Below are 15,282 nucleotides of genomic sequence, written 5' to 3' on the forward strand. Positions count from 1 at the left end.
ACTAGAAGTCTACTGAGAAATATGCCCCACTAGTGAAAAACAAAACAAATAAAATCACATTCCGCTCAGTCACAGGCCTTCACGCTGCTGGGGCACAGCAGACCCATTCAAAGGAAATACAAAACATTCTCTTTCCTTCAGGAAGAGACCCAATTTTGTGTCCTAGGCTCTCGTTCCTCAAGCTCAAAGGACTAGAAATGCTCTGGAAACCACAAGTAAAATCCTGGGCCCATTGAAGTCAGTGGTAAAACTCCCACTGACTTCATCAAGGCCAGGATTTCACTCAGCATCAGCAGCTTCTATGTGGTATGGAAGAGAGTCCCATAGTTCAGTCAATAGCACTATCTACTCTGGTCAAGTAAACAGCATCACTGAAAGGAGTCCCAGCCAATCCTTCTTAGCAGGAAAGATAGCTAGGCTATGCCATGGGGCAAAGAGTTACTACACTTTATTTATGAAAAGTACTTAATTTTATGTAGAACAATTTCTAGAGTAGATTAAATTTTCCAGATTTTGATTTTATAGTGAAAGTTTGATTAAAAACAGGATGAATTTTTCACAACAGAATCATTCTACTTTCTGGTAAAGCTATAGCTGGGCAACATTTTCTGAATTTCAAAATTTTGATGAAGTTTGAGATTTTGACAAAAAAGGATGAATTTTCCACAATTTTTTCCCCCATTTTCAACCTGCTTAATAATGTCTAGTTGTTCTCTCCCCAGGTTCCGTCCCTTTTTCCACACAAACAAAAATAATCTTTCTAAACATAGCTACAATGGGAATGTAAGGTTTTAATTTCACTCAGAGGCAGATAAGCTGTCATATTTTAAAAATATAAATGTTCTTTCCATACACCCATAACACTACCTTTGATTACTAGGACAGAAGAGATTTTAGAAGTGCAATGGGTGCTGTTTACTTTATGCATGTCACTCAGCATAGGCAATCACAATGCACTTAGCCAACTTCACTTATTTGTACTGAGCCTCTTTCTAGTTCAAGCACTAACACAACACAGCTATTATGTCTGGATTCCCAACACGCCGTGAAGTGTCAAAATTCTACCTTACTCCAGACTGAAAAGCACAGTGCCTAAAAAATGATTAAACAAAACCAATTTAAGTGTACCTGAAAATGATACAAAACCTAAATTTTAGGCATAAGTGGTGGCCTAGAATCCAGCCCCTTGCTCACAGCAGATTCCAGAGTGGGAGCTCAAACCCACTGCAGATACCAAAAAAAGACAGGCATCACCAGGAATAACCACATGCAGGGTTTAAAACGTACTGTGGGTGAAAATATAACAGAGATCGGGGAAGGCAGAATAGAATCCTGATCCATCACAGCCCAGACTTCTTGAGGATCAGTAATCCCAGCTGCCATCAGTCAATTCCACAGTCTCTTTTTTTCACCCTTGTTTAAATAGGAATACATTTAATATCCAGTTGGGAAAGAAGGAAGTTACCCCTGCTGTTTCCTCTCGACTCTAACAGGTACTGTGGAGCGTGTGTGTATATCTGCCTCTCTTCCCAACCAGCCAACAGAGGGGAGTCAGTTCAATCACAATGGAACCTAGAAAAGCCCTCAGGGGAAAACAACCTTCTTTTGGGACCCATAAAGCAAGTTTTCATTAACAATCAAATCAGTGCAACAGCTCGGCTACAAACTAGCAAAACAAACCGAGATCAAGGTCACCGAGCAGGTCCGGGGCAGTCGCTCTCCCTCTAGCTCTCTGTGCAGCAATCCAATCCTAAATCCTGAGCACCTGGAAGAATGGCCAAAGGACTTTGGGGCCTTATCATCCTCTAATGGATATATCTCCGCAGATACAAAATTTGTATCCGCATCCGATCCACGATCCACAAAGATGGACCGCGGATATCCACAGATTTGCAGGACTCTACTTATGGAATGCCCACTCCGAAAACCAGCTACTGCTCTTGGAGTGTCACCCCTTCCTTACTTCAGCTCTCCCCCCGCCCACAGGGTAAAGCTTTATAGGAGTCAAACTCAACTGCTTGTTCTTTCAGGCACACAAACGCACCCCTCTCTTAATGAGCAGAGAAACAAATATCTCTGCAATGGAAGACACAGAGAGTTACAGTGCGATTAGATCACGAAAGGTGAGAATTATTTCCATGCCATGAATCATTATCAACATCACAGCTTCTTGGGTACATCATTTATAGAAGACTGGGAGAAGGCAAGTGAGGGGGTCATTGCAGGTAGGCTGGTGAAGATGGGTGTGCTGTTGTGTGCAGGATGCATGTGAATGGAGGGAGGGAGTGTAACAAAGTAGCAGTAACAGAGTAGTGTTTGCTGAACAGCACTGAATTAAACCCACATTGCTAATGAGATGCTAATATGTGTTCTTTGTTGCACAGGGGGGGGGGGGGAGGAGGAGGAATGTGCACGTTTCCACTGACTGCTGCTGTTATGTAAAAATGAAGGAAAGAGGCAAACAAAAAGAGAGAAAAAGATGAAGAGAAGGTAAAAAGACAAGACATGGGGGACTGGGGTGAGAAGAGGGAATAGATTTGTAATTTATGCCTCCACTTCAGCAAATGTTTTCAGTAACATTAGCACTGCTGAAGCTGAAAGGACATAAGCGAATAAGAAACAGCAGGAACCTGTGGCTTTATGGCACTAACATCTGCTGTAATGAACTCCTTACAGACGCCGCACAGCCCCTTCCATCATCACCTCAGTGCTCGCCTCTTCCTGCCTGCTCTCCAGACACACTGCCAGCAAATCCAGCGACCCCAAATATCAGCAGTGTGGGTGCCCTTTTGGTGATGGCATCAAGCCACTCAGCTAGCCAGTGGGTCTTTTTTTAAGACAGACAGACAGACAGAGAGCTCATAGTGTAGAGCTCCTATTCACTTAAGGGGATCACACTGCAGGCCGTGTTATGCCCTAACCGGCTCATGTCAAAATTCACTGCAAAGGAATTAGTGACTTTAAAATGTTATTACAATCAGAAAAGAAATTAAGTAAAGAGACCTTCTTACTCAATGCAGATCTGCTCCCTGGAGTCGTTCAGTCACATGAGCTCATTTTACTGAGAACATTTTTATTCCTGTTCACATCACACAGCTAATACAGTAAAGGGAAAGGGAGCTGGATTCCAGTCTGGTTGTACAGCATCAGCAGCACTGCCCTTCAGGGTCTAACTATAGACTCTTTCTGTCTCTTACATTATCACCAGTCATACAGGACACAACTTGACTTCTCAGGCTGCATTTGCAGGGTTGCTGGTTAGAAAAGTCTTTAGATTTGCACGCAGAGAAAATGGGACTTGGAATCCCAAACACAGAACCCCATGGTGTCATTTTCACAGATTCACCATTCTTAATAGAAACAGTATCATGAGAAGGCAAGAGGGGACCTGCTTTTTATTTTCGGAAAGGGACCCATTCCAAGAATTAGGGGGGAGGAAATAGACAACACAGGGGCTCTTCAAACACCTCTGATTTCAGCCAAGCAGGTCTCTTTCCTATGCAATTTCTGGCTTCACGGACTGGTCGTTCTAATGTCTCTCCCTTTGCCGTATGGATGCAATGACATCACTTGGAAGGAATTCCCCTGGGATTCACATGAACAGCAGTAGAATTATTCCATAGGCATCCACTTTCCAATTAGTTTGGGATAATGGGGCTAGCTTATTTTGTTACTGCGCTGTCTTCCCAATAGTTTGCCTGGGGCTCACATGAAAGGGCCAAATTGAAAACCAGAGATCCTCAATTAAGGCTTTCTAGCTCAGAGGATCCAAAGGTGCCCCAGCTGTATATTTGCAGCTATGCTGCCTGAAGAAGCCTACACATTAGTGTACCCATATCAGCTAGGCAAAGGCCTGCAATTCTGGATGGGGACGAGAAGTTTCCCCCCCTTTCCTGTTAACTTTTCTGTATATTGGTGGGCAAGAAACCCAGGGAAAGATCCCTTCAAAAGGTGATGAAAGGGCAAAACTGACAGGACTCAAGAAAATCCAGCATGGTGCAAGCAGTGCTGTGAAACTTTCATCATATAGCTCTGCTCATGCACCCCCTCAACGCTGAGCTGCAACATCCCCTACGACTGCTATTTTAATCTTAGGCTCCCAGAGATTCCATCTCTGTCAAGCAGGATGAACACTGGTATATTTATTTTTTAAAAGCCACCTTTGTGTTGTTCCATATCTTAGTCAAACAGAAGCAGTGGTGCTACCTTGTAATAAACAATCATAGGTTCACACTGTTTCTGGTATGGCATGATAGACAGTTTCACAGCATCACACTCCATTTTTTCACAGCCACTACACAGCCCACATGTAGTTGGCACCGAGGTGTGGGGGAAGGGAGAGGGAGATGTACCCTAGAGAGCATGTGATCCTTGTTCCAAGTTGTACATGCCACTCCTAATAAAAAACAAATGCACAATAAAGTCACCACCATATCAGAGAACTGCAATGAACATGCATCAAGCTAAACTTTATCTTCAGGGTCATTCTGGAGCACCAAAAGGAACAAATGCTCCTATGGTTTCGCTACTGAAAGTTCTTGAAAAATAAATAAAACGCAATAGAAAATATTAAAGTTCTCTGCTATTAAAAAGAAGAGAATTAATCTCTCCTGCCAGGCCTCATATTCAGCCTTCCCCCTCTTTTTAATTCCTTTTCTTCCTTTAGTTTTATGAGTACTAAATTTAGAATTAAAATATAATTAGAGGGCAGATAGCATCGGACAGACAGACAGAGCAGGACAGGAGCTGTACAACCTTCCCACGCATATATATCTAATCCAATGCTTTTCTTTCAAAGCCTGCTATTCCAGTCTTGAGCCCCCGCACGACTCTGTTGATGCTTCAATCCTGACCTGCAGCACCCCGTTCTAATCCCCACCTTGAGCCCTGCAACTCTGCCAATGCACCTAAATCCTGACCTGCAGCAGCCTTGCTAATCCAGTTCTCCTTGCCTCTGTTCGACTTTGCCAATGCACTGAAATGCTGACTTGCACCACCCCTGTTATATTCCAATATGTTGAGCCTCCCTAGAGCACACAATGCTAACTGTGTAAAAATATTTGTGCACTCTTTTCCTTTCCTCCCCCGCCCCCCAAATGGACAAACATTCCCCATTATGGGCCACCTTGCAAACAACAAAATCATTTTCACTTATCCTGATCCAGGACTGAAATCTAATGTCAGTCTCTAGAAGCAAGGCTCCAATGCATTAAGACTAGTCCCACCACACCCTCCTTCCCCCCAACTCCATTTTAAACAGTACCTTTATAAAAGATAAATCTTCCCAAATGAAGCATGCTGCTGCAGCAACTAGGGGTGAGGTTGGGGAGGGGGGAAGTTAAATCTTCTAGTTGAGAAGCACTCTCAAAATTCCTACTCATCTTTAATTACCCTTTAAATGAAGGCTTGGTTCATTTTCCTGTAAGATCACATTGTCAAAACTGCTTTTAACAAGACAACGACAAATCTGTGCAACATCCAATTCTGGTGACACACACCTACGACATTCCACAGCCATCCCTCTTTCTTCACCATATGGGAGGAAAATGACCAGTTATGTTAGTTAGGCTTTAAAGTTTTAACAAAGATTACAAGCTGAATGCTTGTCACAGGCTCACAGGCCACTCCAAAGGTCTGACATTTATAGTTATGGTCTCTTCCAAACTCAACAGCCATCAAACTTTATAGATCCTCACTTCTGAGATCTACAGCTGAAGACATCTTTTTATATCTGTACTTAAAGGGAAAACACTAGCATCTTTAATTTCCTATTGCTAGAGGGTGACAAAGGATAAATGGTGCAAAAATCAAGAGCTAAAGAGAGGTGAGGCATCAAAACTAAAGTCATTCTGGAAAACACGCAGCTGAATTTTATCATAGGAATCAGGGGTGGATGTAGGCAGCAGAATGCTTGCTCCTTAGTTATTTGGGGGTTGGGGAGGGAAATCACAAACACACACACGCAAACAACTTGAAAGGCTGACTTTAAATGACTCATGGTCATCAGATATGTTTGCTCACAGAAAATTTTGGAAGATGTTGGAAAAGGCTTAGATAACTTAGTCTGACCATGGCAGCCTGGCTTACAAAATTAAGATGGAATTGAATCTTATTTTTCTCATACTCTATGTTTGAATCAATAAGAAATCAGAGTCCATAATTAAAAGATAATTCTTCGAGTTCAGTGGTCGCAATTATTATTACCTTGGCCTTTTTTTATTCCCACAGTATGAAGCCCCTCTGTCCATAATTCAAACTGCACTTCTAGGTATCAGGATTATTAAGTAGAATGAAACTGCAAGAAGGGATGTATTTTTCTCTGGCAAGAAAACAAATCATCAGTAAGAACCAAATGAATCACAAAGTTGGAAACAACAGCCAGGGCAGCTTGCAAGTCACTCACTCAGCTCGGCTTCCTTGTCTCCCTTCTTCACCCTCATCGGTGGCCCCCAAATTATAATTTCAAAGGAATGCATCTTTATTATTAATATTAATTTTAAACAGGCCCACTCTCTACATTCAGTGTTCTCCATATTGTGCTGGTGCCCAATACCATGCTCCTCGCACACCCAAGTTTCCCATTGATTTCAGTGGGCGTTGTGGATGGACAAAGAATCCAGAATTGGGCTGTTGATTTGGAATAGCTGCTCCACTGCTTTAGTCATTAATTTTGTAGTACTGCACATTCATAAACACACTCTGAATGTTCTTAAACCAATGCTCCTATTTCACATTCCTGAATCCCTTTAAACAATGTTCTCCATTCAGTACTGAACCTTCCCCCTATTATTAACTGCAACTTCAAAATACATCTTTAAATAGTAGACTCTGGACAAATTATAATTAGCTAGGATCAAATTATAAGTGTTGCAACTTTTTAGAATTGTATCAAACACTGCACTAAAAAAGAAAGGCACTCAGACTATGAGACTAGAAAAGCATTAGTTGCTGCAGTGTAGCAACCATTGTCAATTACAAAATATTTAACCAGACACAAATTGTCACCAAATAATCTTTTCACGTTTGGCCTTTGATTTAGCCTTACATTTCAAAATTGTCTGACATCAAAAAATTCCATCTGTTGTTCTAAAGCTCTGCAAAAAAGCACATCTTGTATACACAGAACAGCTTAAAGATGGGCCAGTGCTTTCACAGGCAGATCAGGCATGGACCTGAGAGAGAAGCCTTTTTCTTTTGAACCAGTAAAACCTAGATGCTGTAGGAAAGTGTAACAGACAAGGATACAAAAGGATTATGAAGCACAAAAATATGTGGAGTACCTACCTAACTAGATAATGTACTATCTTCTTCCCTTCCGCCACAGAAACTTCTCTTTAATATACACAGAGAATATAACATACACAGCACCAGCAATCAGACAGGCAAAAACATCAACAAGCCACAGAAAGACTCACCCTCCTGACATCAGAGAGTCAAAACTCCTACACTGTTTCTTACTGCAAAAGTGTAATCTGACAGTCTGAAAGGTCCAAACTCTGGTCCCCTCTTTCCCCAGGAAAGAGAGGCCTTCAGCAGTAAATATTGCATTTAAAAGGCAAAACTAATACTGCTCATTCATTCTCCAATCAACTCATTTCTAGTTTAATCCAAGACATCTATTTTCTCCCTTCCCTAGACCTCTTAATTCTTTCCATTGTAACTGATTATTTACCTTAGAGGAAAGCATCTGAGTTTGTGTGGTTCATATGAAAGATACTATACAAACAAGGGCCTTTGAGTATCTTATTCCATGAGTAAACATGAAACTAATCCTGAAGTAAGGTGCTACTCTACAAAAGTAAGGGGTGGCAGAGTCAGCTTCTAAAGTTGCATTGTATTACTGCAAACAGGAGCATGCTCCTCTTTTCCTTTCATGAGACATTTTTATTAGCTGGGCTCACCATGAATAGCCTTTTACTCAGGTGAGTAGCCTCAAGGACTTTTATGAGACTATTGGCAACCTAGGCAAAGGTGGAAGAACAGGGCCCGTAGTTTGATGGTTTGAAAATGTAATGGCAAGACAGGCCTCTATTCCCACCTCGCCACTCACCGTCTTACAAGTAACTGACCGGCTGAACAACATTTTTAAAGCCTCTTTTAGATGGTATTTACCTGTGTCATTCTCTCTCTGTGCCACCATTTAACATTTATATTCAAGTTGCTTTCCTCGTCTACCAACAGCTTCCAACTTCATAAAAACAACAAAAAGAATGGGAAAAAAAAACCCACCTCTCAAATGCTACAGCATAGAAAAGAAGCCCGAATCCAAAGTAACCCCCAGCCCGGGGCTACCAAAGCATTTTCACTTGTGCAAGATGAATCAAAGAGGGAACAAAAAGTACGGTAAGAGTTAGTGAATAACCTCCCCCCCTCCCGAAAAATAGCTAGGTTTCTTCCAACTCGCCCTAAATCGCTAGTTAGGGAGCAGCAGGGAACTAGTTTGGTGCAGATGTGGCATAATTTGCTCCAGTTTCCTTCCCAGACAGAATGTTCACGTTTCCCCGGGTTTCAATGACTTAAAAACTGCTCAGCCTTGGAAGACGCCACGGGTCCGGCCCAGCCCAGCAGCTCTTTCCCCGGACTGCCTGCGCCTGTTGTTAGAGCCCGGCTCGCAGTCCTGCCGCCCGCGGCAGAACCGCTCGGACCCGTCTAGAGACAGCGCGCTCCGAAAACCAGAAGGAGCCAGGGCGGGCAAACTTTGGAGGGGCTCCGGGGCCGCCTTTCCCCACGGTGCGCCCCCGGCCCGCCCAGCCCCAGATGCAAGCCAGAGGCCGGCGGTGGCCGGGCGCGGAGGCGCCGCGGCTGGTTGGTTGGTTGGTTTCCCTTACCTGCTCCGCAGAGCCCGAAGTTGCAATGCGCCACCAGAGCCAGGAGGAGCACCGCGGGCGCCGAGCCGGCCCGGCGCCGAGCCGAAGGCATAGCTCCCCGGCGGAGCGCCTGCGTCCGTCCCCTCGGGGCTGGCTCCTGCTCCTCGGCTGCCGGCGGCTTCGCACCCCACGGCTCGGAGCCCCCCGGCTCCCCGGCACTTTCCCAGCCCGGGACCGCCGTCTCCCGAGGCGCTTGGGGGACGCGGGTCTCTGCGCCGCAAGGCGCGGGAGGCGAGCCCCGGGGAAGGGTCCCGCCTCTGCCGCTGGATCCCGCCGGTGCCAGGCTGGGCAGCTCCCCTCCCAAGTTGGGTGCCCAGGAGAGCGGGTCAGCGGAGCAGCCGCGGGCGCCGGGTGCGCATCACTGCAGGCTCCTCCTGCTGCTGCTGCTGCTGCTGCCGCCGCCGCCGCCGCCGCCCGCTCCTCGCCTGCCTGCCCGGGCGCTGCGCTTAGCAGGGCACTTGCATCCTGCCCGCAGCCTGCCTCCTGCCACACTGCCCACGCGCCCGCCTCGCCAAGGTGTCCCGCCGCCCGCAAGCCGGAGCCCAGGCGCTGGGCGGGTGGGGGGCCACGAGGGGGAGCCGACAGCCGCAGGAGCGGCGAGTGGGCAGGGCGCAGGGGGGCGGCAGGGAGTTCCGAACGGCCCACGCAGCTCAGGCAGGAACGCGCAGCGCCTGACCCGGCGGAAAACCCGGATGGCCGGATCCTCAGGGCGAGCCGGAGCTGGAGCCGCGCAGCACTTCTCTCCGCTTGGAGTCTATTCGCCCGTGAATTTATTTTCTGCCTCCCGCCTTTTCCTTTCCTTAATGTCCCACATCCCCCCCCATGCCGCTTCTCTCAGATCCCCTCCCTTCCTTCACTTGCCCTCGTCTTTAGACATTATTACGTGCAATGACCTGCCATCAGCCTGAACTCTAGCTCCTTTCCCCAGTACATTGGATGGTTGTTTTCTGGTTCTCGCCAGACACACACCTGCCTCCTGCTTAGATTTGGTGGTGGAGGTTACTGGATCGGAGGGCTGGGGGTTGGAGGTATGTACATACTTATTCCAGAGCTGCAGTTTCCTCGGATATTTGAGGAGGAGCCAGCATGAACTTCACACCTGAAAAGCACAACCAAGCATCACTGCCTAATAACACGCTGATTTCTTTCGTCCTTTTTTCTCCTGCCAACCTCTTAATGTGGCCCTTTCTTGTTGTTATCCCCTGTTTCCTGCACCCTTTCTTTTCTTTAGTTAGTCTATAACTTCATTTTTCATTTGACTCCGCCCATTTAAAAAGCAGTTCAGCTGTTTCTAAAACCATCCTCAGTTCCCAGTTTGCCTCCTGCTGCTTTCACATGACCCGTGTCTATGGAGGAGAAGAGGGCTGTAGTGGGGGAGGCAAGAAAGAGGGTGAGTCCAGCACCTGTAAGTGACATACATTCTTTGTCTCTAGGAGGAGACTTCCAACAGCGAGAAGGAGAAAAAAGGGGGTGAAACATCCCTGTGTGGGTGGGGGAACTAAGGTTGTCTGTCAGTTTTAGGTGCCCTTCATGCGGTGGTGCTGGAACAATTTTTATAGTGGAGGTGCTGAGGGAGGAAACCATGTATTTGGGTTATTACAACTACTTCAAACCAGGGGCCGCACCCCTAGGTCCGGCACCTATGCCTTCATGTGATCCTGAACCAAATTTCCTTTGCAATGAAATTTGGGAGCAGAATGGAGGAAATCCCGAAATGGATTGGCCTTCATGATCTCCCTCCCTTTTCTTGTGGGTCTGATGAGCCTTGAAACAAGCTGCACGGTTTTTTAGATTAAAAAAAAAGTCACTGGGTTTTCAAAGTATTAGGATACACACTTCACTTTCCTGATGTGTGTGTGTGTGTTTGTTTTGTTTTATCTTTGTTTTTTCCCCTGCAACAGAAAGTAAAATAGATGAACAGTACTACAGGCTGGAGAAATCCATACCAGAGAAAAGCCACCCCCGTCCCCCCCCCAAAATCTGAAAAATATAAGAAAAGGACAATGAAGGTGAGTTGATGGGCTGCTTGCGCTCTACTGATCGCTTTGTGTAACCTTATTCCAGCCTAGAGTAGAATTATTGCCTTTTGTGAAGGGATTTGGGGAGGGGAGAGGTAGCTGGACTGACCAGAGCAAGAAGAAACCACACAGTGCTGTGCTGAACCTTCTTTCGAAGCTCTCCAGTTATCTGTTACTTTTAATTCTTCCAGTTCCCTAGGCAAAGAGAATGCAGCAGGTATGGTACTTCTCGTACTGTTTATTGCTTAGGGGGAACGTGATCTGGATCTCTATACAAAAGAGTCAAAGACTCAACGCCGAGCAAAGCCTCTAGTGTTTTATTAAAAGGGGGCGTGGAGGGAGGGCTACTTTTGTTTGTCTCCCCTTGGCATCTATTTCTCTTTAATAATTCTCCTGAGCTGGAACACAAGGAGACTTGTGAGCAGGCTTCCTTTCCTCTCCTCCCCTGCGCACCACAATCTCTCTGATCAAGCCCCAGACTAGGGGCCAGCAAAAGGACAGGAGTTGGCCTGATTCTTTTCTGGGGGTAACTCTAGGCAATTTACAGCAGCCTAGTTAGTGGTAGGAGAATCATCAGGCCCACTATCTATACATTCCCAGACACCCTGTCCCTCTCCACCTCATCCAGATTAGATAGCCCCGTTTCCCTTTGTAAAGGTGCTTGCGTTATCAGCGATCTGATGCCCGCCCTTGATGGTGTTGTTCTAGTGCAGAATGAAGTGATTGTGCTGGCGCCATGCAGGGCAGGTTAGGACTGAAGAAGCTCGACAGTCACTTGTACCGTCCCATTCACATCCACCTACCTAGCAAATGGGTTCTCTAGGGCTTGCTCCAACAGAAGAGCCCGTGCCAGACCAGGGACAGGAGTCTGCGGCTTGCTTAGGGCGAATATCTTTAGTCACATGTCGGTTCATGGGGAGTTTAGCTGCAACGGTGAGTGTAAAAATACAATCCGCAACTGCAAACAATCACTTCGGGAAGAGAAACAACAAATGCATTTATAATCCTGGCACCAGACTCCCCCACCCCCTTCCGCAAACACATTTCCTCCCAAAACTTTTTGCAAAGTTACAACATCCAGAGAGGTATTCAGACAGCAGGCAGCAATTACACCAAACGTTTCTCCAGGGTTCCAGTGTCAGGTTTCATTCACTCTTTTGCTTAATTCTTGGGACTGAGGCCATGATGCGCGATTTACCTGGCTCTCTTTATTTATTTACTTCCTACAGCCCTCCACAGAACCGCGGAGACCGGGCTTGCCATTCGGAAAACAAGGGGCAAGACCTGCCAAACTTGCTGGAGAGAAGCGTGGCACGAATCTGCATGTTGTGGCTGTGCCTTTTTCTCAGATAAGAAAAAGCCTGTTTAACACAGCCCACCCGTGTATGTCCTAGCTTCGAATAATAATAATAATAATCCTGGACGTATTTATTGCAGAACCACGTTCTCCCCAGTTGTTTTTAATTTCTCTCCCTTCGCCTCCCCTCTCAATTATTAAAGCAACTAACTTGGTTCCATATTTTTCACCGAGTCTGGCGGTATCCTTACAACATCGCCAGCGGGACTGAGCGTGGATCAGGTTTTTAAATACTTTGTGAAGAGGCAGCTGTTTCTTTTCTCCTCCCCCCCCAACAACACAGACACGCCGTGGATCCCCTTCATAATCTGACGCTGAGTGAAAAGCTAATGGGATATTACTGCGGCAGAACTACTTGAAGTGGTGATTTAGCATCCGCTAACGATAATGACAAGTTGTGACTTGTAATTTGAATGCTTTGCGCTGTTGCAAAGTCAAATGGAGAGAAAGCAGTTCTCAAGTTCCACGGGGTTTTTCCTGACAGTTATTAATGAAACACAGAAAACAATGCTAGACCCTGAACGATCAATGGGACGTCTGGTGCCCGCCGCTCTATTGTTTTCTGTGCTGCCCCATCTCTGTTTGGGCTAAAAGAAGCGGTTGTTATTTATTTCAGAAAGAACCTCAACACAAAAAAGAAGAAGGAAGAGCAGCTCGATTAAAACCTCCCCCTCCTGCAGCTGTTCTGCAATAGGAAACAATCAGCACAAGGGGGAGCTCTGCAACTTTAACCACTTCCCGGCACTCTCCGGATAGAGGGGAAGTTACTGCTCTGCTGCAATGCTCTCCTCCCATCCAGTCCCTAGATCTGCTGTTGCGAGGCATCTGGTTTCTCTCAATCTCCTCTCCGGGAAGAGGCTGTGGCCCTCAGGTATTGTTTTACCAAAGAAGATCAAACAACACAACCAACTTTCGAACAGGCACCGACGCGGCTGTGTCGAAAACAGCAGCGTCCGTTTCTCGGGCTGTGTGTAAAAAACTCCAGCCAGGCGTCAGTGTGAATGCGATCCTTGGACGTTGACGATGGGGAATTGTTAACGCCGCACCTCCCACCTGTCAGCTTGACATGTAAAAGATTGTCTTTTCCCTCACAAGTTCTTCTTTCCCCAGTTACTGCAGCTGGGCCAGAGAGCACCCTGGAGATGGGAGATGCTTTTCCCGCTGAACATTCATTTATTGTGCCTGCAGAAGGGCTTACCGAGGGAGAAAACACTTAGAAAATAATATTTTAACACATTAAGACAATGTGTGACTCTTGGGGTACGTCTGTTGTTGTGTGCTTGCTTGCTTGCCCTGTGCCTGCTTGATTGAAGTGTATCCTGTGGTCTGTGTGCTGAGTCTAGCCATCCATTCCCTGATCCCTTTAGGATCCCATGACAAGGGGGCAGAGCTAGCCCAGGAAGAACAGAGGTTTAAAAAGCCAGCTCCTTGGCTACCACAGGAGTGAGCAAGCAGGAGCAGCAAGAGGAGAGTTTTGTGTGGGAGCTTCAGAGCCAGATACACCTAACAAACATTCTCTAAACTTAGGCAAATAACACCTCACTCCTAAACAACCAACCAAAAACCCTTCACATGTCAAAATAATGCTGGCAGAAGTCCGAGGGAGGGGGAAGCTATCCAGTTTATTGCACTGACTGCAACGTTTATGATGGCCTGCCTTGTGCGGAGGTGGTGTTTGTGTGCATTTGGTGCAAGCAACTCATGGCTCTCAGAGACCAAGTGTGGACTCTTGAGACCGGAGGAGCGAAAGGAGATAGAAAGGTACATGGAGCAGAACAGTCCCACCCCAGCCTGACAGCTACTTTGTTATTGAGTCAAAGTCTCAGGGAAGAAGAACATAGAGCTGGAGTAGATGAAAGGATCCCATAGGAAGGACCCTCCTTCCAAATGATGTCATGGTAACCTCTCATACTGAGGATGCCTCTCTGGGTGACGGGAACCTAGTTATTAGGAAGAGACAGGTAATAGTAATGTGGGCTTCAATTATTAGAAATAGTGATAGTTGGGTTTGTGATGAGGAGAACCACAAGGTGAATTGCTTTCTGGGTGTGAAGGTTATAGACCTTTTGAGATATCTAGATAGACGGATGTGTAATGGTGGGGAGGAGCCAAAGGTAGTGGTACATGGGGGTACCAAAAACATTCAGATAAGCAAAAACAGATAAACAAGCACACACAGAACATGTAAGTGCGACCGTGTAGATTCTGAGATGTAGTATTACTGGTGGAGCTGGAAGCATCTCCTACTATTAAGCTTTCCTGACATTTACCATTCTTTAAGATACTGTTTTCAGTTGTTTATAACTTCATCAAACTTTAACTGTTTGGACTGAAATTTTCTATTCTGAGTGTGTGCCACAAGCTAAATCTTTTTGGACAATTTCAGCTGAAAATGATGAATCCGTTTCTAAGATAAGGACTAGGGACAAACAGTTTGCCCTTGTAAAAAAAAATTCTTGGCCTCCTTTCTTTTAAATGTTCTCATGCTACCCATGCTTTGGAGTAGAAAAATGCATGTGCTCTGCACATGGTCAGTGCACATGCTCAGTAGAGACTAGAGCTTGACAACTGCTAAGATTCTGTCCTCAGTGAGCATGCTAGAACCTCTCACAGCTCCTAGCGCTGACCAGACTGTGCATGCATTGAGCTTGCGCCAGCCCAGGACTATAGTGGCTTAGAAGGACTTTCTCTGTGGTGACTGCTCAGGCTGGGGTGGGGCTAGGTAGTGGAACTATTAGCAGGATCCTGTCTCTCCTGTACTCTCAGACTTCTTGCTGTTACCCTGTCAGTATAGAAGACACATTCCTTTGATTCAAATGCAGAGGGGACAAACCTGGACTGGGAGGAGAGAAAAGAGTAGATTGGGAGAACAAGTCTGATGAGATGAAGATTGGATGGGTGGGTGACACTGTGATTTGGAGTTGGAAGAGAAGAGGCTTGGACTGGCTGGGCAAGGAGACTGGGACAAGAAGGCTGAGGAATGGTGATTGGGACTGGGTATGCAAAGAAAATGGGACTGAGACAAGGAGCTACAGGTGGG

General features: G+C 46.1%; 1 protein-coding gene and 2 long non-coding RNA genes across 3 annotated transcripts in view; 1 reads left to right on the forward strand and 2 right to left on the reverse strand.

Moving 5' to 3' along the window:
- Positions 1–9,258, reverse strand: part of UNC5B (unc-5 netrin receptor B) — a 145,231-nt gene extending 135,973 nt beyond the window's left edge. The window contains exon 1 of the mRNA XM_067552672.1: positions 8,829–9,258. Coding sequence (XP_067408773.1) covers positions 8,829–8,919 — 91 coding nt within the window. The 5' untranslated portion in view covers positions 8,920–9,258. The remainder of the gene's footprint in view (positions 1–8,828) is intronic.
- A 737-nt stretch (positions 9,259–9,995) lies between these two features.
- LOC137156075 (uncharacterized) lies at positions 9,996–12,338 on the forward strand. The gene is made up of 3 exons (XR_010920661.1): positions 9,996–10,257; positions 10,769–10,876; positions 12,115–12,338. It is a non-coding gene; the product is annotated as an uncharacterized lncRNA (long non-coding RNA).
- LOC137156076 (uncharacterized) lies at positions 10,960–12,506 on the reverse strand. The gene is made up of 3 exons (XR_010920662.1): positions 12,394–12,506; positions 11,689–11,856; positions 10,960–11,080 (listed from the first exon to the last, which is right to left on the reverse strand). It is a non-coding gene; the product is annotated as an uncharacterized lncRNA (long non-coding RNA).
- Positions 12,507–15,282: the final 2,776 nt, after the last annotated feature.

Source organism: Emydura macquarii, unplaced genomic scaffold, assembly GCF_026122565.2.
Source record: "Emydura macquarii macquarii isolate MOO-44397 ecotype Brisbane River unplaced genomic scaffold, CSIRO-AGI_Emac_v2 contig_1390, whole genome shotgun sequence".
Lineage (NCBI taxonomy): Eukaryota > Metazoa > Chordata > Testudines > Chelidae > Emydura > Emydura macquarii.